The 24,187-nt window shown below is 42.4% G+C and overlaps 4 protein-coding genes across 7 annotated transcripts in view; 3 read left to right on the top strand and 1 right to left on the bottom strand.

Moving 5' to 3' along the window:
- The first annotated feature begins 1,080 nt into the window (after nt 1-1,080).
- Nucleotides 1,081-4,211, top strand: LOC125903758 (zinc transporter ZIP9). Its single transcript, XM_049600885.1, has 7 exons — nt 1,081-1,397; nt 1,756-1,861; nt 2,075-2,245; nt 2,346-2,414; nt 2,756-2,841; nt 3,055-3,189; nt 3,282-4,211. Exons 1-7 carry the CDS (start codon nt 1,302-1,304, stop codon nt 3,540-3,542), a joined length of 924 nt encoding a protein of 307 aa, XP_049456842.1. The 5' UTR covers nt 1,081-1,301; the 3' UTR covers nt 3,543-4,211.
- A 127-nt stretch (nt 4,212-4,338) lies between these two features.
- On the bottom strand, nt 4,339-8,060 carry LOC125903757 (coiled-coil domain-containing protein 177). Its single transcript, XM_049600883.1, has 2 exons — nt 7,889-8,060; nt 4,339-7,565 (listed from the first exon to the last, which is right to left on the bottom strand). The coding sequence occupies exon 2, from the start codon at nt 7,385-7,387 to the stop codon at nt 5,684-5,686; it is 1,704 nt and encodes a 567-aa protein (XP_049456840.1). The 5' UTR covers nt 7,388-7,565; nt 7,889-8,060; the 3' UTR covers nt 4,339-5,683.
- Nucleotides 8,061-8,705: 645 nt separating this feature from the next.
- Nucleotides 8,706-15,357, top strand: nsmce4a (NSE4 homolog A, SMC5-SMC6 complex component). 4 transcript variants are annotated; one of them, XM_049600934.1, is made up of 11 exons: nt 8,706-8,758; nt 9,553-9,779; nt 9,881-9,961; nt 11,437-11,567; nt 11,965-12,116; nt 12,418-12,517; nt 14,217-14,307; nt 14,393-14,487; nt 14,574-14,622; nt 14,715-14,800; nt 14,924-15,357. In XM_049600934.1, exons 2-11 carry the CDS (start codon nt 9,575-9,577, stop codon nt 14,987-14,989), a joined length of 1,056 nt encoding a protein of 351 aa, XP_049456891.1. In that variant the 5' UTR covers nt 8,706-8,758; nt 9,553-9,574; the 3' UTR covers nt 14,990-15,357. The 4 variants fall into 4 exon arrangements, with proteins under 4 accessions (XP_049456891.1, XP_049456893.1, XP_049456890.1 ...); XM_049600936.1 differs by lacking the exon at nt 8,706-8,758 and adding an exon at nt 8,861-9,383; XM_049600933.1 differs by lacking the exon at nt 8,706-8,758 and adding an exon at nt 8,862-9,458.
- A 2,306-nt stretch (nt 15,358-17,663) lies between these two features.
- tacc2 (transforming, acidic coiled-coil containing protein 2) overlaps nt 17,664-24,187 on the top strand; it is a 59,342-nt gene continuing 52,818 nt past the window's right edge. The window contains exon 1 of the mRNA XM_049599571.1: nt 17,664-18,089. Within this exon, the coding sequence (XP_049455528.1) occupies nt 17,979-18,089 (111 nt within the window). The 5' untranslated portion in view covers nt 17,664-17,978. The remainder of the gene's footprint in view (nt 18,090-24,187) is intronic.

Here is a 24,187-nt window from a genome sequence, read left to right as displayed (position 1 = left end):
TGGCTCACTTTGGCTTGTGACTCCTTAAAGCAATACACTAAATACTAATTACGAAGATACTGTTTTGGTGGTTTACAAAACAAAACATCTTATTTAACTATTTTACACTAACAGGAAGTGATGCAATTCATGCACCGTCAACATTTGATTGACATCAAACTGACTCCCAAGTGTCACTGAATAAAATCTGAAACAGAATTTTTTTTTTTGTTTTCCTGTCACCCACATTTTTTTCAACTGTTGCTTTTGAATTGTATTGTGGAAGAATAGTGTCCATAAAGGGCACACTCAAAATTCACTCATATATGGTATGTATGTATGTATCCTGTCTATTTGTTTATTTGGTCACTTCCTGTTTGAACGTGCTTAGTCACTAGCCTGTGTTTCCCTCTTGCTACTAGCTGCTCACTAATTCCTGCTATCAGCTGTTTCCTGTTTATCCACCGCCAGTGGCTCGCACGTGCGGCGTCATCAACAGTTCCTTCCACAAGTCTTCAACAGCCCCTCCCGTTGCAGAAGGCTGCCTCAGTCTTTTTAAACTAAAAGGGTTCTGCCAATATGACTACCCTACGCGGCGGAAAATTGGGCACCTCGGATCAACTCGTCAATCCGGCTCTGTGTGTCTAAACGCTCGCAGCTTGCTGGCAAAACAGCCCAACATTCGTGGAAAATCTGGCAGTGTAAAAGCAGCAATAGTATGTTGTATGATTTATTTTTTGGTCATGCCTACTGATTTTGAGCACTTTTTTATTATTAGAAGCCTGAAGAAGTAAAATTATCTAATACTTCACCAGAAAGGTAACATTTTTATGTTCCTTTCTTACATTTTTTTCTAGTTCCTGTCCTGTTAACCATCTTTCGACCCCTCCGATGTACCTTGCGACCTCTTCTGGGCCCCGACCCAGATGTTGGGAAACATTGGTTTAATCTAAATAGCAGGTTGGATGCGTGAAACATCTCATCAGAAAAGGCATATGTGTAGTTAAAGCCATATTTAGTTTTTCGGGGGGGTGGAAGAATGGAGGTAGACGATTGGAGGACCAGAGGCTGGTGGGGGCGGAGGGTGCAGTTTTCGGTGTCCGACACTGGGTGCTACTGGAGAGGGAGGTGCTGCTGTGGTGCAGAGAGAGACCGAGGTGCGACGTGGAAAGGCAGAATGACACTTATGGCTTTATATAATGCAACAACTGAAGTCCAGCGACATCATGGGAACAGACTGTCAGCTTCCGGAATGATCTAACGCTAAAATGTAGCATATCGGTGAACAGAGTCTGTACGTGTGGGAAGAAAAAGTCGTCGTCATGGACGGAGGGCTGACTATCACTTTTATATCGGTTGCGATGTTTGTAGGTTGTTTTCTACTTGGATTCATCCCACTGTTGTTCAGACTCTCTGAGGTAAGTGTTTACTATTGTTTATTTAAACTCCATCGTGAAGTGACGTCAGATTACAGTCACGACCCTGCAAAGATTGACCCAAACTTTAGATTAATGTGCAGTGATTATATCTATGTGTGCCCCCATAGACTGGACTGCATTATAATCATTTACACGTTTATACAATGTTGTTTTATGGCTTCTTTTGAATATCAAGTGTTCACATATATGTTTTAGACGTGGTTCCTTTCAAATAGATTTGTAAATTTAAAAAATGAAACTACTTATTATAGTTGTGGACATCTGAGAAATAGCTCCAGCTGTTTTGTGTCTGTGGGAAAGCATGTGTCTGATCAGCTGAAGTCACATGTATCCACAGAAAAGCCTGCAGTTTGTCTCCATCCTGGGAGCAGGACTCCTGTGTGGGACAGCACTGGCTATCACCATCCCTGAGGGAGTGGGCTTACTGGAGGAGTCATGGAGAGGTGAGCCAGGCATACACACATTAAACCTACAGGACACCCCCCTCTTTAACCCTTCTTCCTTGGTTGTCTTGCCAACCGATCACACATAATCCACGCCATCCACACCTGTGCTGTGCGTGGGGATGAAAGCAGTGAATGTATGCTCCTCTGCCTCGTTTTCTTTTATGTGGATTTGATCAAAAGCTCCTCCTGTCCTTCATCTTCTCTCTGCAGCACCCTCTTCCTCTGATGTGCCATCCGTGCTGAATAACAGTGGAAAAAATAAAAACACAACCTCCACAGAGAGAAGCCCTCCACCTCGGTTCATCATCGGGGTGGCTTTAACTCTGGGGTTCACCTTCATGTTTGTGGTGGATCAGATCGGAAGTTACCTCTCCATGCGTGGCAAGTTGGCAGAACTTTCAAACCAGCTTCATTTAGCAGAATGTCAACTCTACTATATCTTCCGATTAATCTCCACGACACGTGCAATGTTTCATTTCAGACCAAAGGACTCACTTGCCTAACAGAGTCGGCATCACAGCCACTTTGGGACTGGTTATTCACGCTGCAGGTACAAATACAACATTACAATTACAAAACTGTTTCTGTTGGCTGGTGTTTGTCCAAGGTAAACAAAGATGTTTCAAGAAAATCCGGGCCACAGAGCACTGGTGTTTCCTCATGTGACTCAGCATGTGATTTGTTTTCACTGGTTGGGTCTTTTAAATGACCTCATTTTTCTGAGTCTATAGCACAGCCTGGGGGCCTAAGCTTCAACATTTTTGTCTCACATGGGCAATCTGGCATGCAGCATGGCAAAAACATACACATAAAACCAGACTTATGCATCTGTGTTATGTAATTTTTGTCTAGATTGTTGTGACCATTGACAAGATTTTTGTTTGCATATAGCGGATGGATTCGCTGTTGGTGCAGCTGTGGCCACGGGTCAAGTGACAGTGCAAGTTATAGTATTTTTAGCTGTGATTCTACACAAGGTGAGTAATTCGGCTCCCGCTTAAAACCTCCTGAATAGTTAATACTGAAGGAATTCTAACCAGGAGGAGTTTCACCTGCAATCCTCTCTACTAGATGCCACTAAATCTGCCTATATCTTACACACTGTTCCTTTAAGTCTATACAGTAGTATTGATTACAAGCAGGATGTAATGAAATGATGTGAAGACCTGACCATCTGTCTTATCTCCTAGGCACCTGCAGCTTTCGGTTTGGTCTCCTTTCTGTTGCATGCAGGCCTTGAAAAGAAACACATTCAGGGACATTTACTGGCCTTCTCAGCTGCAGCACCAATACTTGCCATCACCACATACTTCATAATCAACGCAGTAAGAAACCACACGTCAGCTATCCTGTGTCTGAATATAATGTTTCAGTTGGTAGTTTGGTATTATTTGATTTGGTGTGCTTGTGTCCACAGTCCGGTAGCTCGTCTCAGAACCAGCTCAGTGCGACAGGTGTGGGAATGCTGTTCTCGGCTGGGACTTTCCTCTATGTCGCCACAGTGCATGTTCTCCCCGAGATCAGCAGCAGCAGGGCGAGCCAGCACACCTCTGATTTCCAGCACCACAGTGGAGCTGAGGCTCACCATCAGCGATACCTGGGGCTTCTGGAAAGCCTCACTCTGATCCTGGGGGTTGGGCTCCCGATGGTGCTGGCCCTCGGGCTGAGTGATGACTGAGAAAGAAACGTCAGGGTAATAAAATGTAGCGCAAAGGGCACCACGCCTGGAAGGAAAACACCTGTTGAAGAATACTGTGCAGTGTTGTATGACACCTGATGGAGTAGACAGGATGTACCGTGGAATAGTTTACCTTGGCGTGTGTTTGTCTCAGTCAAGCTGGCTTGTGAGTCCAGCTATTGTTTGTTGCCATGTTTGAATACAGTAAGCCTTCTTGAGGTCCTTTCAACATGTTCAGTGGGGAGATTTACAGGAACGACCAAATAAATATAGGACACATATTTTAAGATTATTTCCTCTTTTTTTTGTATAGTCAGCAGCCTGAAAGGAGAACCAGACTTTTAGTTGACCAATGTGCAATTTTACAAATTACCAGTACACAGAATGTGAATGTGTTTTATGGTGTTTTTATCAGTATAACTGCCAAAGCCTTTTGGGTGTAAGCAATCAGCAACAATATAGAAGTCCAGTACTTCTTTACACTTCTTAAATAATCCGTGAGTCACAGAAACAGGTGGCTGTAGGTTTTGTACATAACTGGGGTTATCAAGTGGGAACTTCCAATCACAGATGTTTGAAATTATGTCCATGTCATTTTAAGAATCTCTTCATTCAGTCCCTTCTTCAGCATATACAGACGTCTACATGGAATAAAAACATGTCTGCTCATGTTATAATGGTTTATTTGACTGCTTAAGGTCTTGCTCTTTTTAGCTTTATCCACATAACACACTTTTTTGTTGTAGTGGTAAACGGATTAAGATTAAGGCATTTTACATTGTAAAGTATGATTTATTATGGTGTAATAAAACATTATAATACTGTTAAGTTATAAACACATCATTTTTATGGTCCAGAACAGAAGTGACACATTTGAAATCAGGTGCCACAGCAGCAACAGTGTCTACATTTATATTCTACATTTACAAATGTCATTTTAGAGTTCACAAACTACTGTTCTGCTTTAATATTGTAATTTAACTAAAAGTTTTGCCTAACCTGCCCTATTTTATACATAGAAGACATAATAGTGAGACAAGGTGACATGGTAAGACACTGACAACCATCAGGTGACCAGAATAAATCACAAAACATTCAGCTCATCTAGAGCGCTGCAGCTTGGCTCATCCTCAACCTCCTGAAATTCCCCCCTTAACTCCTCTCTTATCTGCACTCCACAGGCTGCTAATGGCTGCTCATATCATTTTCAAAATACTGATGTCAGCCTTCAAACACCCCAGTGGCTACAGACAAGGATTTAACGCTTCACTCACTGGTCTGCAGCCTTCCTGGGCACTGCTCGACTCTCTGCGGGCTGAAAACTCTCTTTAACTCAATCTAAAAAGCTGATCCCACTTCCCTGACATGCATTCATTTTAGGGGTGTAATACTACATTGTTTCATGCTGGATTTGATGCTGGTGTTAAAACAATGAAGTCATCACGTGTGTGGTACATACGCCAAGCTACACAATTCTGTGCTGGTGCTCACAAAGCAGAGATGTTTTTTGTTACTATATATGGAAGCTGGTTGGACCATAAAGCATTGAGCCCAAATCTTGGAGTCCATAGCCCCTGAGAGGTCTGAGGATAAATCACAGAGGTTGCAAGTTGATTCAAATGACACAAAAGGAAAAGAAACATTTCTGCTATGCAAAATTAAGCTCATAGTATTTGACATTTTACTAATTTTGACCTTTTTATATAATGTTTTTAAAACCTGAAAAGCTAAAATCAGTCTGGTTGAACTGTGCACAGCTCATAGACTAATGCAGTCTGACATGAGGGGTCTAGACAGTGCTTAATTTCATGGGGTCACAATGAAAAAAGATTGGGGACCACTGCTTTGGTGTTTACTCTCCCTGCGGAAGGTCACCACAAGGTCAGACAGTAGTCCACAATTCTTTCTAATTTAAATGTCACTGTAAACATATACAATTGAAAATATATGGCACAATTCAGCATCTAATCAAATCAAACCCTGACTTTGTGAGTCATAAAGTCACAGCTCTGACATGATAATGATCCATGGCATGTTGCAGGGCTCCTGTGCAGCCCCAACATTCGTCCATTCATCCTCCGGCAGCACCTTGGTTATAACACATTCACAGACTTGTATGCAGATAGGAGGATACATGTCTTTCATAGCTTCAAGCGGCTCATGGGGGCGGTCAGCTGAGCCTCCAGGGCCATCTGAGCAAAAGTTCGACTGTGTGTCTGCTGTCTCGCTCTCTCCCTCATGTGAAAGGAGGCCCGAGCCAGCCTGTGTGCCTCCTCCTGTATCTGCTCCCTCTGCCTCCGCAGCCTCTCCCTCCTCCACTCCTTCATGAAGACGCAGCTCTCTCTGACCTTCCTCATGGCCTCCTCCTCTCTCTGTATCCTCTCTCTGAGCCTCTGGTGGCAGAGCTGCCTGTGCTTGTTGTGTTGCTGTGCCTGCTGAGCTCTGTTCCTCTGCTGGGCTGAGACGTGCAGGGCGGCTCTCTCCGCGCGACGCTGACTCAGTTGGACCAGGATCTGTTTCTGTGTGAGATGCTGGTCCCTCTGCAGCCTGGCCCTCTGCTGTGCTCTCTGAATCTGCTCCTCCTCCCTGGCCGCCCGCTCCTTCAGCTCCCTCAGCTGTGTCTCTACAGCCTGGGCCCGTCTCTCGCAGGAGTGCTCCAGCTTCTTCTCAAGTGTGCTCCTCATCTGGGCCTCCTCTTCCTCCACCTGCTGCTCTACTTGCTGTTTCAGCAGGATGTGTCGAAGTAGCTCTCTACGATTTTCCTCCTGCAGCCTCTTCCTCTCCTTCTTCTCCTGCAACACTTTGCTCCTCCTGGCCTTCTCCTCCTTCTCCACTGCCACCTGCCTCTCTCTTTCTTGCTGCCTTTTCTCCATCTCCTCCTTCTCTCTCAGCAGCCTCTCCTGGTAGCGTTTGCGCCCCCCTGCCTCCTTCTGTGCAGCCTTTATCTTCTCCCTGAGTTGTCCATCCACCTCCTCTTTCAGCCTCCTGCTGCGGTCCTCCTGCAGCAGCACCTCCAGCACAAGTTGTCCCGTTTTCTCTTTCTCCTGACGCTCCCTCAGCCTCCTGCGGGCCTCCAGCTCCTCACGCCACCGTTGCATACTCTGCCTCAGTTTCTTCCTCCTCTTTTTCTCCTCCTGAGCCTTCCGGGCCTCCTCCTGCCTGCGGGCCTCCTGTCGATCCTGTTCCTCCTGCTGACTGAGCTTCAGGGAAGCCTGCTCCTCCTGGTGCTTCACCAACATCAGAGCTGCTATCTTGCGGTCTCTCTCTGATACCGTGACACACATCTCCTTTTTTATATCATTGGTGAGCCTCTCCAGTTTCCTCTCAGTAGCAGGGGTGTGTCTGAGGTCTCCCAGACTGAAGCTGCAGACTGTGCTCCTGTCTGGGTCTCTGTTAGAGCAGGAGGACCTGCTCACTGATTTCCCTTTAAAGCACAGATCTGCATACGGGATGGGCCTTGTTGACTGCCTGTCCCTCCTGTGATCCTTCAGTTTGGTGTCTGGCGCCACTCCCAGGCCTGACACTTTACTACTGCCTGGCCACCTGTCCCCAGCCGCCTGGATAATCCTCTCCCTCTCCTCTCGGCACATTTGTAAAAGCTTCATTCTCTCCTTCTCATAGGATTCGTGCATAACTCTCATCGCCTCAAAGGGCACGTCCTGCCGCTCAGCAATCAACTCGTTTAGTGATTTAATCAGAAGTTCAACAGGTTTGATGCCGAGTCGTGCACAGGACTCCAGGGAGCGGGGACTCGTTAAAACGTACCGACTCCTCTCTGCTTCGGCCGAGTCAAAGTTGTTCAGGTCAAGACGAGGCCCAGGAGCCCTGGACTTCAGCTCCCCCATGATTAAAACAGTCAAATTACCTGGATGATAATATCAGGCACCTTAAAATTGCTTCTGCTCCCGTGCTCATGCCGTGTAGCCTGTGTTCCCTCGGTGTGCAGCCTGGAGAGGTCATGGAGGGATTAGCTGCGTCTCCACACAAGCGGCGCTCAGCTGCACCTGACTGTCCCTGCTTCACCTGTAACACATAGACACATTTATTCATGCAAATGTGAGAAAACGTTAAATGAAAAAAATCATAGCATATGAGAATCCTGAAAAAGCGTTGACATATGACTTATAATTCAACATTTTAAGTAATACATAGGCTAAGACTTTGCCACTAGAAACACTTGACATGTAGCGTATTAGGCTCCTAAATTAAGCCTTTAACTGAACTTTTATGCCATTATTTTTCAAATTATCTTGAATAAATATATGTGAAACGTTCTACTTTTACATGAAAACGTTTTAATAAAAGAAACAAAATAAAAATGTCAACAAAAAAAAAACAACACTAACCACTTCTGCCGTTTTAAAAAAAAAAACCCATAAAGTCAGCTGGTTGTGTTGGCCAGAGCCCTTGAGACTCTTCTGGTAACCATGACAACAAGAACATTGAGTTTACATGGAAGAAAGAAGAGCGGCTCTCTGACGACGGAGAGCTACTTATATTATTAGCGCGCCATCTTCCGGTGAGTATCCGCGGGATGATACGTCACTGCTGACGTGTTGTCACTGCCGCCATACAGTCCTGTAAAGACTGGTGCTGTATACCATTGCTGAAGTTAGTTCCATGTTCGTCAGGTGCTTGTAAATCTGAAATTCAGTTGAGAAACTGATTGGAAAACTGATTTGAAGTCACCACGAGCTTACCAAATAAATGAATAAATAATAAAACAATATTTTCCATGTGTTGATTTTAATCCTGTGTGTGCAAAATGCAATAATTTTTATTTTTTATTTTTTTTTTTTTTTGTTTAAGGCTTTAAAAAAGTTTTGTCAGGCGCAACAGTGTTATCTCCAATTAGGCTACTGAAGTGATTATGAGTGTGCCTTAAACAACCACATTAGTGATATTGTTAAAGTGTTTACAAACACATTTTACATCCAGTATAGTGCTTATACAGGTCAAAGGTAGTGACTAATAATCTCTTTAAATGTAAAATAACAGCTCTGATTGATGTAAACATTTTCTTTGTTTCATGTATTTTGTAATGTAGAAGAAACTCGAAATGAAATTGCGTTATTATTATTATTATTATTATTATTATTATTAAAGTTTCAATTTCAGTTTCCTTTTCCTCAAACAAAAAAGTACCAATACTAAACTAACTTCATCATCATCAACATTACTGGAACACTCCTGGCGCGACTGTCTCCCACACACAGGTAGCTGTGTTTAAGTTATCTAAATAAAAATTGATCTAGTTTAACAATAACCAGAGCACGCTGTGGTTTTACTTTTAATGTCACGTTTGTTACGGCAGGAGAGATAACAGTATATAAGTACAGCTCCGTTGCCAATACAAGTGATTCTGCTGGCTAGCATCGGCTAACGTTTGCTCAGACCAAAGATGCACTGAAGCAAGATGATGAACTGCTCAGTACTTCCGTGTTTGAGTTAACCGCCACCTCCTGACCCGCCCGGCAGAAGTTTACTTCTGGTTTGTTTGATAGCTGAGCGGGGTTTGGCTTTTAAAATGTATTTTAGCTGCTTAGGTTTATTTGTTAGTCGTGTATTAGCATATTTGAAGTAATGACAACGTTGTGTTTCGTTGAGACATAATGTAGCGCTACTGTTGAGTAGCTGTATTGTTTAGCAGTGGCTAACTTAAGCTATGGTTAGCTCCTGTGTAGCACATATGCTGTACAATTCAAATGTACTAACGCTATATTCATTAAACAGACATTTGAAGCATTTTGCGCTTGGGCTACCTCGGGAATAAGCTGTAGCAGCGGATTTTCATCTTGACTTTTCTAACGTCTTTGGCTGAAGTTTAGGAAAAAACGGCTGGTAGGTTTAGACGTCGCGAAATACATCAAACAACTCGATAACTAAACACAATCAGTCTATTGTTGTTGTCAGAAGGTAAACAATTAGCGGCAACTCTCACACACTGAAACCAACTTTGTTAATATTGGATCTGTTGTGCGTCAACGTGTTTGCCTTTTACAACACGCAGCTTGTCTGCTAACTGACTAAACATGAAGAGAGCCAGAGGCGGCGGTGATGAGGAAGCTCCCCGGCAGAATGGCACCACATCCCGCAGGAGAGGAGACCAACAGCAAGGTGATGGGGAGGACGGTGGCAATAGCTTCGACCCAACTGAACTGCAGGAAGACGACAATGACCCGGGACTCCGGAGAGAGATACGGAGCAAGTACAGAGACCTCATCAACTCGGTGCAACGTGAGTATCATGACAGGCAGGTTGGTGTGATGGCGTGCATTGTTGTTGTTTATTTGTTGACACGTCTTTGATGGATTTCCTTTTGTGTTTTCTCTTCTCAGAAAACAGAGAAGATATGCTGAGTCCCTCCAACAATAAGCTCACTGAAGTCTTAGAAGAGGCAAATAAACTTTTTAAAGATGGTAGGTGTGACACAGCCACAGAAATGTTCAGTCTGGGCTGCAACAGGGTTGTACACTCAATAAAATGAAAGGGTGGAGGCACAGTGCTGCACTATACATCCATCCATCCATCCATTTTCATTCGCTTATGCTGGGCCGGGTTGTGAGGGCAGTAGGCCGAGCAAAGCACCTCAGACGTCCCTCTTCCCAGCAACGCTTTCCAGCTCCTCCTGGGGTACCCCAAGGCGTTCCCAGGCCATTTCATCCCACAGTCCAAAGACATGCAGGATAGGTTAATCGTCAGCTCTAAATTGCTTGTTTAAAGTCGTCATTTACATTTAGTGTAATGTTATATATGTAGTATCTAGGGGTGTAACGGTACACAAAAATCACGGTTCAGTACGTACCTCGGTACATAAGTCACGGTTCGTTTTTTTTTTGTTGTTGTTTTTTTTTTTCGGTACAGTAATGAAAAAAATAGACAACTATTAAATATCTTTCACTTATTGGTAACCTTATTAAAACATACCACCACAGCAGTTAACTCTTTACACAATTTTTGAATGAAACAAATATATATAAAATCCTGCTTTTTCACATTGTTTGAATGAAAATAGAAATATAAAAGTGAAAAATAAAATCCTGCTGTTTTTTTAACACATTTTTTGAATGAAAAATATAAATACAAATTTCTGCTTAAACAGTTTTACTCAATTAAAATAAAAAGTATAGTGCAGCTGGTCAGCATTAAAGCCTGCTCAGATTCAGTTTCACTAGGAACTTACTTAGCTTTCCCACTTTGTTAAAGTGCAGTAAACAAAACATGCTTATATCTAAAGTGCAGCTTAAACAATTTTACTCAACTCCAATGGCGTTGATTATTTCTTTAGCGCGATGGTCAGGGAAACGACGACGATATCGTAGCTTGCACCAGATTGCTTTTTCTAGTCGTGCCGGTTAACGTTCAAACTCGGGTGGTGTCGCTTTAGATGCGTTAGCATGTTAGACGTGTTTCCAAGTACATACCCGGCACACTGCTTTTGTCTTGTCAACTTGTTTATTTCCATCTTCGTATTTTATCCTGAAACCAAAGTGTTCCCAAACGGAGGACTTAAGGTTTGCAGGTGGGTCTTCAGGTTCGTTAGGCTCACTTGCCATGTTGTCAAAATGCGAGAATGCGCTGCACAAAGTGAAAGCGGAGATTTACGGTCGGATTCGGTCCGTCACTCAATTATGTCCGTCGGGGAACTAGATATTTTAAATGGTTCGCAAAAACGTAATAAAAATAAAACAAAATAAAATAAAATAATATCCTGCGCCCAATAATTCGGTACAGGGTCGTGCCGAACCGAAAGTCGCGTACCGAACGGTTCGACACAAATACATGTACTGTTACGGCCCTAGTAGCATCTGGAGTAACAAGTCATACCTGAATCACATTGTTATCACGCAGCCCTACATTTCGTTCAGTTTGCTTTCACTGTGTTCCTTGACAGTCCGGCAGGCGAGAGAAGCAGCTCTGGACGCCCAGCTCCTTGTTGTGGCCACAGACCTCGGAAAGGAGAAAGCCAGCCAACTTTTCTCCGAGGGCACGGCTTTCGATCCCACTGCTTTTGCTGAGAATCTTGTGAGTGAATTTATTGTATATACACATTATGACGTCATACATAAAATGGTGGTTGGCAGGCACAAACTTCAACCAGCCCTGTTACTGGAGCTAAAACAGCTTTCAGTCTTTACAGTATTTGACAATTCTGTTTTAATACGTTCCTTCCTCTTATTAAAAAAACTTACCATACTTGTGGTCGTAATTACACTTAATTCGGGGGAAAGGGTTTGTCTCCTGAACAACACTCTAATAAATGTATTGAACTGTGTGAGAGAGGGAAACTCAGGACACAGAAAGCAACATGATAAATGTATAACAATCTATGATGTAGAAAATCTGAACATGTTTGTAATGCGAGTACCAAGGCAGTGTACATTGCAGTGGTCATGTGGAGATGTCTCTTCTTCTCTGCCAGCTGTCTTTCATGGGTCTCAACCGACTAGAAGACGGCGAGAACGAGCAGCAGAACGGAGATGCACTTGATGGCTACCTGCCCCAGGATGCTTGGCACAGATTGGCCAGGAGAGCAGAGTGCTGCTTCAGGACAGCACCCTCCTTCCACTACATGTGAGTGCCTCAGCATGTTATGTGCCAGCAAGTACTAATGTGTCAGGGCATTCGCCTGCTTTCTGAAACAACCACTTATGATCACAAAAAACCCCACATATTGTTATTTAGTGAATGTCAATTAGGGATCACAGAGAGGAGTGCACGTTAACCCACAGTTTTAAAACTGCTGATTTGTAGTCTCGCGAGAGAACAGCTTTATTATTTCCACTATTATTATAGTGTAATTATTGCATATGCGCCGGTGTGTTACTGTCTTCAGCACTATCTGACTTTTTCATTTCTGTGTTCATTTCATCAGGATGGGTTCCTTCCATGCAGAGCCGCCTCCTCCAAAACAAAGGATTGAACGGCTACGGAAGCAACCGAGCAAGGAACTGAAAAGGATAATGCCTACTCAGGTACATAAACTTACACTTGAATGGCTCCACTTATTTACAGTGAATGAAGCTTCAGATATCTGTTGTCATATTTTAGGATGTCATCACCCTAAGTTCTTGAACAGGATCCTCAGTTTTGAACAAAGTGATTATCGGATTAAATGATTAACTTTCTTTAATGAATAAATTTAATTCATGGTGTTGTTAGATTGTGTCTGGTTCGCCCCGTTACAACAGATGTAGGGCTGTACGTGACTCAGATACATCGATTCGATACCAATATTTGACTATTCGTTCCTTTTTTTCCATATAGAGTTTGAGAAGTTGAACGGGGCTCAGCGAGATGTTCACTGTGACAGTGACATTCATATAATAACACGTTAACGGCGCTATTTGACAAATCAGACACGTGGAACACATATCACAACTACAACTACATATCAAACAAAAGCCAGACACTATTGTATTAAGTTGCTGGGAGCTGTAAATTCACCACCACTAAGCACGGTGGCGCAGTGGTTGTTTGGCCATAGTGAAAAATTTGTTTTTGAATAGGGCTGCCCCCGACTAACTACTTGTCGACCAATAGTTGTCATGTCGTGCCATTAGTGGACTAGTCGCCCACATGTTTACAATATTAATTTGATAATTAAATGATATATTGTGGGCGGGGCAACACAATGCTTTGAGCTCAAGGTGTGAGAAAGAATAGTATCAGTAACATTGTTAACACTGTGCTACATTACAGAGGAATACAAAACCGTACTAATGAACCTTCGTTAATATAGGCATATATTTTATCTACAAGTGCATGTCACACACTGAGCGAGCCGCCTGTTAACGACACTGTCAACAAAGCAGTAATGACTACTTACATGTTACAGATGAATGATAGGCAAATGTTTGCCTGCAGAGTTTACATATCTCCTTGGGTTCATCCTTCACCTTCTCAAAATGATCCCATACTTTGGATTTCCTGTCCGACATGTTATTAACTAGCCTGTGTTTTAACAGTCCTGGAAATTAGGGGCCATTCACATGCCACATCTTTAATTGCCTGGAAAATGTGAGGTGGGGCACTCTGCTATTTTGTGTCAGCTTTCAAGAGCACAGCAGCAGGTTGCGTCTTTACCTGAAAGCCTGAGTGCAGAGCTGATGTTCCTCCAGGTGCTGTTTATAAGTGTGTAGGCCTATCGTCCATGGGACAGATGTAAAGCTCTGGGTAGTCCTGCACTAACATGATCAACTTTTCTGTTTTTATCAGACTGAATATTTACAGAAGAAGGGAAAGACATCTGTCGGCTGTGATTGGATTGTAATGTGACTCCTGTCTGACTGCAGAGCGTGGCCACTTCCTGTGTCTGTTCTCTCAAATTAAATTCCCACATGGCCCAGTCATATAGATTTTCATTTATTTTGACAAGGCGCAGCTGCTAATAGAGTTTAACTTTTGTTTTTTCTGTGACTAAGTTCAAAGTCGCAAGGTTCAAACTGAATGAATAGACACACAAAAAATAGCTGCATAGCATTCAAATGTTGATTTAGTCAATGTTATAAATGAAGCTGAGTGATGTGTTAGGTGAGCAAAATCTAAGATACCCCTGAATAAAAATGTAGCAGCCTCCCATCATCCTGCAAAAATGACTAATTCAGTCAGTTGTCTTGTCTGAGATGGTTTTGATGTCCCAGAAACTTACTGCATCATGTTAATGTCTGCCAGCTGAAGAGAATGGAAGACTCCCATCAGGAAGCGACTGAGAAAGAGGTGGAGAGGATCCTGGGATACCTGAAGAGCTATTACCAAGACGATCGTGAGTTTAAAGCCAACTTCATGGACGTTAACCTATCATTATTGTGTAACTGTTCTTTCCTCACATGTCTCTGCTTCTATCACAGCAACATCACCGATATCGTATTACGAGTTCGTCATCGACCCCAAATCGTTTTCCCGGACAGTAGAGAATATTTTCCACACGTCTTTCCTAATCAGGGTGAGCTGACTGTGCTTCAGTTTGTTTTAACGAAGCTTGTCTGCCCTCTAGTGACGTTAACATCTGTGACAATGTTTGTGTTACAGGATGGGTTGGCACGGATGTATCTGGATAGTGGCAAATTGCCATGTATAGGTGAGAAGATGTAACATTAAGTTGAAATATTCTTACTAAGGGATAAACTTCAGTCAGTTATTTTACCAGTGTTTTATATTTTTGTGTCTCAGCACCTGTAGAGGAGGGAGAGGTGGAAGCTGGAGGATCATACAGCCGTAAGCAGTGCATCGTCTCCATCAGTCCAAAGACGTGGAGGGTTAGTACATTTTGGCCTGAATACAAATGACTTAATTTAGCAACAATACAAGACCCACATACAAAAAAAACCTTGTTTTTTGTATTGATAATTATTTAATTGTCATGACTGTTCTCTCCCCAGGAGCTCATAGAAGCCTTCGACATCAGAGACACATTGATTCAGCCTCCAAACACGCAGAATGAGTGACAGACCCTGTCACTTTTTGGCAGCTGAAACTGAACCATGTTTTTAGGTGTGTTAATGTTTTTTTTATTTCTGAATAATAAAAACAAATAGTTAAAAATTTGCTGAGACCAAATTCAAGTGTAGGTCACTCATGTAAACACATATCATAGTGACTTAGGATCCTAATTACTCGATTGTACATTATTTTTGTAATTTTTACTTTTTACTGTTTTTAGAAGTTTGAATAAAAGAGACAAAAAGACAGAGAGAAAGATGTTTTATTTATTGCTCATATGAAATATGAGTGAATGCCATAATTTGAATGGTTTAATATGTGGGTTGGTAACACCTGTGTTAACTGGGCAACTTCCTGCATTAAAGGATCTGTGTACGACAAACGCTTTAAGCTATCGCTGTGTTTCATTTACCTCTGAAGTTGGAGGTTTGAGCTGGGAATGATGTCACACCCAAGTTCACTGTGTTCCAATATGGCAAGTCAGGAAACCAAGATGTTGTTAGCAATACCAGTTCTAGCCACGGTAGCTATTGCTAGCAATACCAATTGATGATAATGCATTACGCTGTGTGTTGTGCATACACACAACCATAGCAACATGTCCACAGAGAGAATTTGGACATGACTGTGTACAGCTGTTTTAATGGCACACAAAGAAGACAAAAACATTAATTAACAGTATATTAGTACAGCTTTCACTACTGTTGATACATGGTACAGTCATCTTGAATTTTGAGGTTTGGATTGGGAATGTTCCTTCGACTTTCAGAGTCAGAAATCCAACTTTAGGCTGTGTTTCAGTTGAAATTTCTGACAGGGATTATGGAAGTTCCATCTTCCCAGTGCAAATGGCACGCACCATGAGCCATGAGTTTCAGAGTCTGTGTAGGGATTGCCTGCACACGGATCTCAACATGGAGGCGGCTGAGCTGGCAGCTAGCAGCTAATGATGCCAACAGTGCAAACATTGCTTACAGTGGCAACGGTGCTGACAGTGCTAACGGTGTTAAGGCCTTTGTGCTCTGAGTCTGTTTTTTTCAGATGCATTTTTTAACCTGTCATCTGAAAAAAATTGTCATGCACAGAAACATTGCACACTGATTCCGATGCGCTATAATGCTTTATTTGTTGAGAAAATTCACAATACGTGACAAAATGAAAAGTCACATTCCCTCCTTTGCCTCTCTCCACTGGTGATACCTATCTGGCTATCATCACCCCCTTCCTGTTTTGCATTTGGCACCACAGCTGTATGAAGGGGCGGAGCTGTGCTCCCTGTCTGTCTCCACAATCTGTTTGCAGTCCACATCCTCCTCCTTGTCATCATCATCATCCACCACCTGCATATTACTGTCTGACCTGTGAATGTGAGCTATCTGAGTTATGAGATAATTCTGTGTGCATCAACATCTCTAAAGGCTTGTGACAGATCATCTGTCAGAAATCTTCCGTCCTCCACATTTCAGGCGCAATTTTTTTTCTTGCTTTAACATCTGAGATGTTAAAAACAGAGAATCTAACCTGTTCCAAAAATAGACTTTGTGCAAAGGCCTTTACCCTGGGCAAAACTGCAGGGCGAGCGTTACACTTCCACAACAATGCCATTTAGCTACCATTGATCAAGACTGCGCTATTAATGGTAACTGCTGTATGGGTGCAGCACAGAGACGCAGCAATTAGCTAGTTGGTGGCATACACACACACACACAAACACACCTGAACAAAAATGCACACACGACTGGACCAGCTACCACGACACATGACAGAGAAGCTCTCTTTACAACACACACACACACACACACACACACACACACACACAGGAGTGTGACTTCATTCTCTGCTCAGGATGCCATTGCTGCACTAAATCTTTACATAGCAAATAGTGGTTTGCTGCTATATTAATGCTCTCAATGTTGCATACAGGACCTTTAAAATTTAAAAGTGCTGTTTCCTGTGCACATTGACTCCATGACCAATGACCAAGTTATGACCCACATACATAAATGCAACTGGTGACAATAGGTCACAAGCTGATATTGCTTCATTTTAAGGGGCCACAAGCCTTTAGCACTGAGAACCACTGCCTTGCAATAACAATGAAGCACAGCTTCAAGTGCAAGGTTGATTTGGGAATGATTGATCACAAAATAGCTCTGACCTGGTTGTTACGATGTGTGTGTTTGTCGGCATAAGCAAAACTGGAACTATGCCGTTACCCAAGCTGCTGTACAGTTTATACTGCTTTTCCACCAATCAGCATATTCTGTCTAGATTCAGGCTTTCTATTTGTGTATGGTGCAGTGCTATGGTGCAGATAATGTGCCAGCAGTTTCATCATTTCATTGCTCCTGAATGGTAATGATAAATAGGTAGAGGTAATTTGTAATTGTGTAGTGCTCATTTCCAAGTCTTGTCAGTATCCATGTTTCTGCTCTAATTGTAGAAATATATATGTATGCAAAACACAAAATTATTCATCTGCTTTTCTTGCTGTCATTTTTCCTCCTGCTCTGTTTTGCCTGAGTGAACTTCACTGTGATCAGATTTATTTGGATGAACACACTGATATCATCGTGCGTTCTCATCATGATGATGCACCACCATCTCCTGGATCTTTTAAAGGGACAGGCACCCTTTATGCTGCTTCCCATCTCTGCCTCTCTCCCTCTCTGAGCATTTTTTTCCCTCCAGAGCAGTGCTTCAGTCACACCCGTGCAGTAATGTGAGGCTAAGCTGCACGTGAGGCTGCAAAGAGAAGCTCCCTTTTTTCACACTCATTTGATTAGGTTGGACTCCTTATGTAATGTGGACTTTTTTTTTATATAACAATGGCTTGAAAATATATGTCACAGGCGCACCACGGGCAATGCAGTGCAGAGCGTTTATTAGTCACTGAGGCACACACTCACACAGACACAGAGACGTGCACACGCTCACTCTGTAGCTCCAGCAGAGGTCTGCCTGCTCTGGCAATGCTCACTCTGACTGATAACGATGCAGGTCTTCAGAAAGGTGCTCTGCAAGCCGTGTAGTGCCAGAGTCACTTCACCAGAGGAGGACATGGAATACAAGATGGGGAGCTGCATCGGAATCTCACACAGACAGGTAAACAGAGGAGAGGGAGGAGGCTGCCTGCAGTGTAGCATCAGTGCCTGTCTGACTGAGCAGGGAGAGTGTGCAAGAGGAGACAGAATGGGTGTTGTTGGACAAAAGCTGGGTCTTTTCTCAGGCAGAGAGAGAGAACTCCAGTGTTGAAGGAGGGGCGATGTCAGCGTGGAAAAAGGAGCTGTGGAGATGCAGAGGAAGGGAGGAGTGTAAAAGTGAGAGGATGATGCTGAGTGTACTGGGGGAAGATGGGAGGCAGGTTGACAAGAGAATGGATCATGTGTATGTGCAAGAGTAAGACTGACAGTTGAGCTAGGAGAGACCTGCAAGGGACCAATGGTTTTAAAGTACGCTGTGGGAAACAGAGCTGATCTAATCAGTGTTATTTATAGGGATGATAATAAGCCTGCTGTGTCCACAGACTGGGCAGTCAGCTGAAGATGGCCTGTGATGATGGCAGATAAAACAGCACCGAAATACATTTCAAACCCTCTGTAGTCAAAACCTGTGAATTTGGCTCCTGCTTGCACGGTGTTATTCTGTCTGTTATTCTTGGCGGTGGTAATTGTTACAGCACAGTTGTGGTTGTGTGTGTTTAAACATGTCAGTCACTGTCAAATGGACACAAGGGAGGCATTATAAAAGCATCACCACGCTAAAGTCAAAAGGATGAATAAATGAAAGGCTTGGAGAGATATAAAGGAAAGCTACAGGTGGGCATCGCTCAGGGAGCCACGAGGTCTGACACCTCATCCTCCTGTCCATGCAGCATGCCTGTTTGTTTACAGTGTTGCCTTAGAGCGACTGTCCCGTCCAGCTGATTGACAGCGCCCCCCCCCCCCTCCCTCCCACTACCACCCTGAGCAAACATGGCCTCTCCAGCTCCAGTTCACTCCTGTCCCCGTCCTGTGTCCACCCTGAGTTCTCTCCTCCCACTTAGCGTGCAATGCAAAAATAGCAACAGAGGGACCGGGGCTCCTCAGAGGAGAGAGAGAGGACAGACACAAACATTGGCCTTGAGTCCGACAGTTAACACAGATTGGATTTGGGTTTGTCAAAAGCTTGACACTGGTGAGAGGAAAAGTTGTTTGCAGCGGTAAGTAGTTCATGGGTTGCAGCAGTGGTACAGATTTTGGATTATTTGATCAGTTTGTAGTCGTATCAATATGTAAAAATGAAGGGATACAGGGTAAACGGTGGGGATTACGAAAGCTTATATTGAAATCTGTGTGACTGTGATGTAGTATGATGATTTCAATATATTTGGTTGCCTTAGCCAGGTGGATGAAAATGGTTTAAACCATAATGCCATCTACTATACATCATGTTCACCTGCCTTTCTTGGCCTTTTACCTTGCTGAATTATACTATGTTTATTATCTAAGAAATACCGTTGAATTATGTTAAAATGTCTATCATCATACAGCATTATGTTCAGTTTGAATGTTGTGTCCCTGCTGGGTTTTCTTGTGTGAAGGGGTCAGGTACGGGTCAGGAAACAGTAACCTCATACGGTAGGTGTCCGAGCACAGACATACGGTGCTCATCCAAACCCAAGAGCTTAAATAATGGCTCATGCTGAGTGATTGACAGGCCCAAGATGAGGTGACAAGAGACCTGGCAACAGTCTAATCATATGATTTGCCCCAGTGCTCACTGTGCTGCCAAAACAGCTCTGAGACACTGCTGCCGGCTAAAGTGCACACGCGTCCACACGGCTTGAGGGGCTGAAATTACACCCCATTCACACAAATAGCAAGCAGGCAGGGATGGGAGAAGAGTTGCCACACCACAGAATAAAGAATTAAGATGTAAGGGGAAATCCAGATATTAAATTTCCCGTGGGATAATCATAGGAAATAAACAGGACAAAAATGGGATCAAGTATTTGCAAACTCATAACTACACAGCCTTTGTAACATGTGTTTGGAAATGAAGTGTGCATGACGAATTGTGCACAACACTGGAATAAAGTCTAACAGCAGAGGACAGGACAGATCTCTATTTATAAAGTCTTGCATATTCAGGTCAGTGCTTTCTGACTATACACGTATGGTCCCTGCAGTCATATGAGGAATGCACAAACATTTCTGTTGGCACGAGTGTTTACTGCTCAGCTGCACTTCATACAACAGAGACATAAGCCAGAAAGATGATTGTTAGAGAATATTTAATCAGGTTATGAAAGTGGCTCTATCTTTATTTGATATAAAATCAGTCCAAGGTTAAAAGCTGTTGTCATTTTCTTGAAATAGCTCAAATATCTATGTGTTTTTCTAAAATATGCTGTTTATAGTTCGATGACATGTTGGATTAGAGATGCTATTGGATGGTTTTAATAGCCGTGACTCTTCCTAACAGACTGAACTCTGCTGGATGCCAAGGGACACCACAATCTGTTATTTACCACATAAGGATTACCTTACTGAGCCTTAGTCACTGTGTCAGTATGCTACAGTCACATCACATGCACAAGCACAAAGTGATGCCATTTGTTTGAGGTAATTCAGACCAGAAGGGACCTGCTGGTCAGAGTAACTTACTGCAGTAGGAGTTGATATTGCATCCTAAAGTAATCTCTACAATCATCCAGTATGATTACAAGATGCTGTGAGGATGCTGTTCGTACTTTTAAGCCCACACCAGCAGAGGTGAAGCCTGCACTTTGGTCTGAGAGGGAGGTCTTGCATCACAGGTCCCTAATCTCTAAAACAACACACACACTTAACCATTCTCCCTCCCTGCTAGTTCAACCTCATACCACAGACCTCTAATCCTGCGGAGCATGAATCTGTGACCACTGAGGGACCACAGTCCACTCTGTGTCTCTCTGGGAATACTCGTACGCTGATGGTCTCTCTGTCGCCGGTGTCTTTCAGCCAGCTGATGTGAGAGGCTGTAGGTTTGGGCAGTTGTGGCCCCGCAGCTGGATGTACCATGGGGAACGAGAGCAGCACCACTGAGGCGTTGGTAAGGGCGAGCTCGCTGGAATTGGATGGCTGGGACTGCTACTTGCTGCCCCCGTGCTGCTATATGTATCGAGGACTAACAAAAACTAACACTTGCTGGCATGATAACTAACTGCTGGCTTCAGTAAAACACATGGGATGTGCACAGGATGGGCTGTGAGCTTTGCGTACATTCCCATGCTTGATTGAGGCTTGTCTAATAAGCATTTGGATAACATGCCTTGTTCTTTTTTTTTGTGGTTAACTGGTGTTTACTGCTACACACACTGATACTTCAAAGCTTGCTGTCTTGCAGCTTATAAAATCCATCATTACTAAAATGGTTGGAAGGCCATTATGTATGCCTCAAATGTGCATGCAGTATTACTGTTATATTCAAGAATATTTTTTGGCTGTAATGGTGTACTTCGTGATTACAAATAAAAGACAGCTATAGAAAACCAGTAATTTCCACATGTGACAGGACTTCAGCAGTGGAATTCAGGATTATCTTAATAGGATTAACATAAACTTCTGTCTCATGAGCTATAGACTTAAAAAACATGCATTGGATCTCATTAGACGTGATTGCAGAGTGGAGCTTAACGTTACTACTTTTGCCTTAAAAAACAAAAGTGATTTGTTTTCCGCTTGTTGCGCTGCTGTATGCTTTAGTGTGGGTTTTCCCTCATTGAAGATGTACTGTTGAACTCTTTCATTCCCCATTACAGCCAGAAGAGGGCGCTCCAGAAAATGTTGTTCTGTTTCCACCTCAGGAAAATCAAAATGACTCCCCACAGGTACAATATATGTGAATGTGTGAGAGAGTGAAAGCCTGAGTGGATACTAACTGGTGAATAAGATTTTTTTGTAACCCAATTCTATTCAGCAATTTGCATATATGATGATACAGTAGCACATTTTTCTTTGTGAACAGATATATTAACCCTTTTACCCCCCATCCCCCGAACAATCCGCTCCCAGCTCATAAGAACAAAGTAATGATAAATTAATAGAATGAATGAAAACAACTGAATAACATACATCGACACAAAGAGGTGTGCAACACATGTAAAACAAATTGATAAATAAATGAAAAATAAATAAATATTAATAGAATTAAAAATAAAAGTCAGCTGGTAAAACTACTTCGACACAACTTGCAAGTATACATATACAGTTAAATAAACAAACCAGAGCATAATAACAAAAACTGTCTGACCTTCTCTTTATAACATCATAGCTCATATAATACAGCTCTACTGTTATGATAAAGACAGTAACAGACACAAAGAACATATACATCTGCACCTTTTGATCATTCCTCCCCGTCTCCATGGGTCTTTCTCTAAATCTACTATGCATGTATAAAGTTTCTCAAACCTACAATGAGAGCTCCACAGATAGTATTTCCACTGCTGACTAGAAACACTGCGTGGTGGCTTCCACCTAACAACCAACATCTTTTCAGCAGCAGTGCATGCTGATAACCATAGCTGCTTTCGAGTGTGATTGAAGTTCTGCCCTCAGTCATCATAAAGTAGTGTACATGCTGGAGAGCAGTCGATGTAACACCCCAAACTTCAGATAGACGTTTGTTATTTGTTCCGAGAAACTTTTAACTGACGGACACTTCCACAATATGTTAGAAAGTCCCCAACTGATTTAAATTACACAAAGTACAGTATGAAAAAGTAGACATATTAATCATGTAACGCTACTTTGGTGTCACATAAGTTTGAAATATGAAAGTCAGGTTTAGTAATTAACGATTTCTGACCCTGTCTATCAATGATTCAGAGCAGCTCTTATTCCTAATTGCTATAATGCCTATTGGAATTTGTGTGTGCTCTAATTAAATATTATATTTAGCTAATCCAGATCGTCTCCTAATTAAGTTCATTATTGTTAACTGTCACTCAAGATATTTGCAGCCCATGTAGCAGAAAATAACTGTTGATTACAATGTAAATTATATAATTAAATTATACTTAAAGTATTATACTTTTGAGCTTTTTTTTTTACTGAACCCTGTTTTCCCATGTTTTTGTTTATAAGTGACTTACAGGAACAACAGTTTTTGAACTTGGTCCAGTATTGAGTGAGACCAGTGCAGACAGCAGCAGTGAAACAAGCTCCAATGTAACCATTCGGACAGGGGGGTAGGTACAGACAGTTCAGGCATTGCGATTGCACTGGGGCTCCAGGGATGGAGGGGCCCGTAGGGAGAGCAGGCTCTTGCAAGTGATTCATATTGCCACCTTGGAAATATACCTGTATTCAAAGATAAATTATTAAAAACTGTTTTTTTTAAACTGTCCCATTTGCTATTCAAATCCTGAAAAAAGCCAAACCAATCTGTGTCTTGTCTTTTTACCTTTCGTTTTTTTTTAAATAGTCAGCAGCTAAAATAAAATTATGTCTTTTCTAAATAAGCTCTAGAATCTATAAATATACTATGAAAACTATCAAATTAAATATTACATTTTTCACTTTCTTTGATATTTTTGTCAGATATGCAGCGGTAATTGCTGGGTAATAGGTATGTTGATGTCGTCCAATGTCATGTCTCGTTTTGTGTCAAGACAACACATGCGTGATAGTGTGCACTGGGGCCCGTCATAACTTTCTTATGCCACTGGATTCAGGGCATGTTTGTACCATCAGTTTACTTCCACTAAAAGTGCTTGTTTTTGCCACTGCCACATTCACATTATTTTTCAAGTGTCTGACAACTTACAGAAAGTATTCCTAAAGAGAAACAGCCCGAAAATCACTATCGCCAATCCCACCAGACTCCGTTTAAATAAACAGTAATTTTATCATTGTAAAACATTCAAAGTTAACAGAAACCAAAAGCAATTCACAATTCACAAATACCAAATCGTGTTAGTCTTTCCACTGTTCCAACAATTACCAGTTTTGGTTGGGTCGGTTGAATTACACCCTTAATTCACCCAGTTAGATGTGAAAATGTGCTGGCTCTATACACGCTAAAATTAATGTTTATGTAAATGGAGTCTGGTGGGTTTGACAATGATGATTATGGGGCTGTTTTGGGTTAAACAAAAAGGATTTCACTCTCTAACAGGAAGGTATATTTTTGTAGCGATGTTGTCCATAATGTTGTCAGACACAGAATGACAATCT

Source organism: Epinephelus fuscoguttatus, linkage group LG16 (genome assembly GCF_011397635.1).
Source record: "Epinephelus fuscoguttatus linkage group LG16, E.fuscoguttatus.final_Chr_v1".
NCBI classification, from domain to species: Eukaryota; Metazoa; Chordata; class Actinopteri; order Perciformes; family Serranidae; genus Epinephelus; species Epinephelus fuscoguttatus.
Note: the sequence above shows the minus strand (reverse complement) of the source record. Positions and strands in the feature narration are given on the sequence as shown.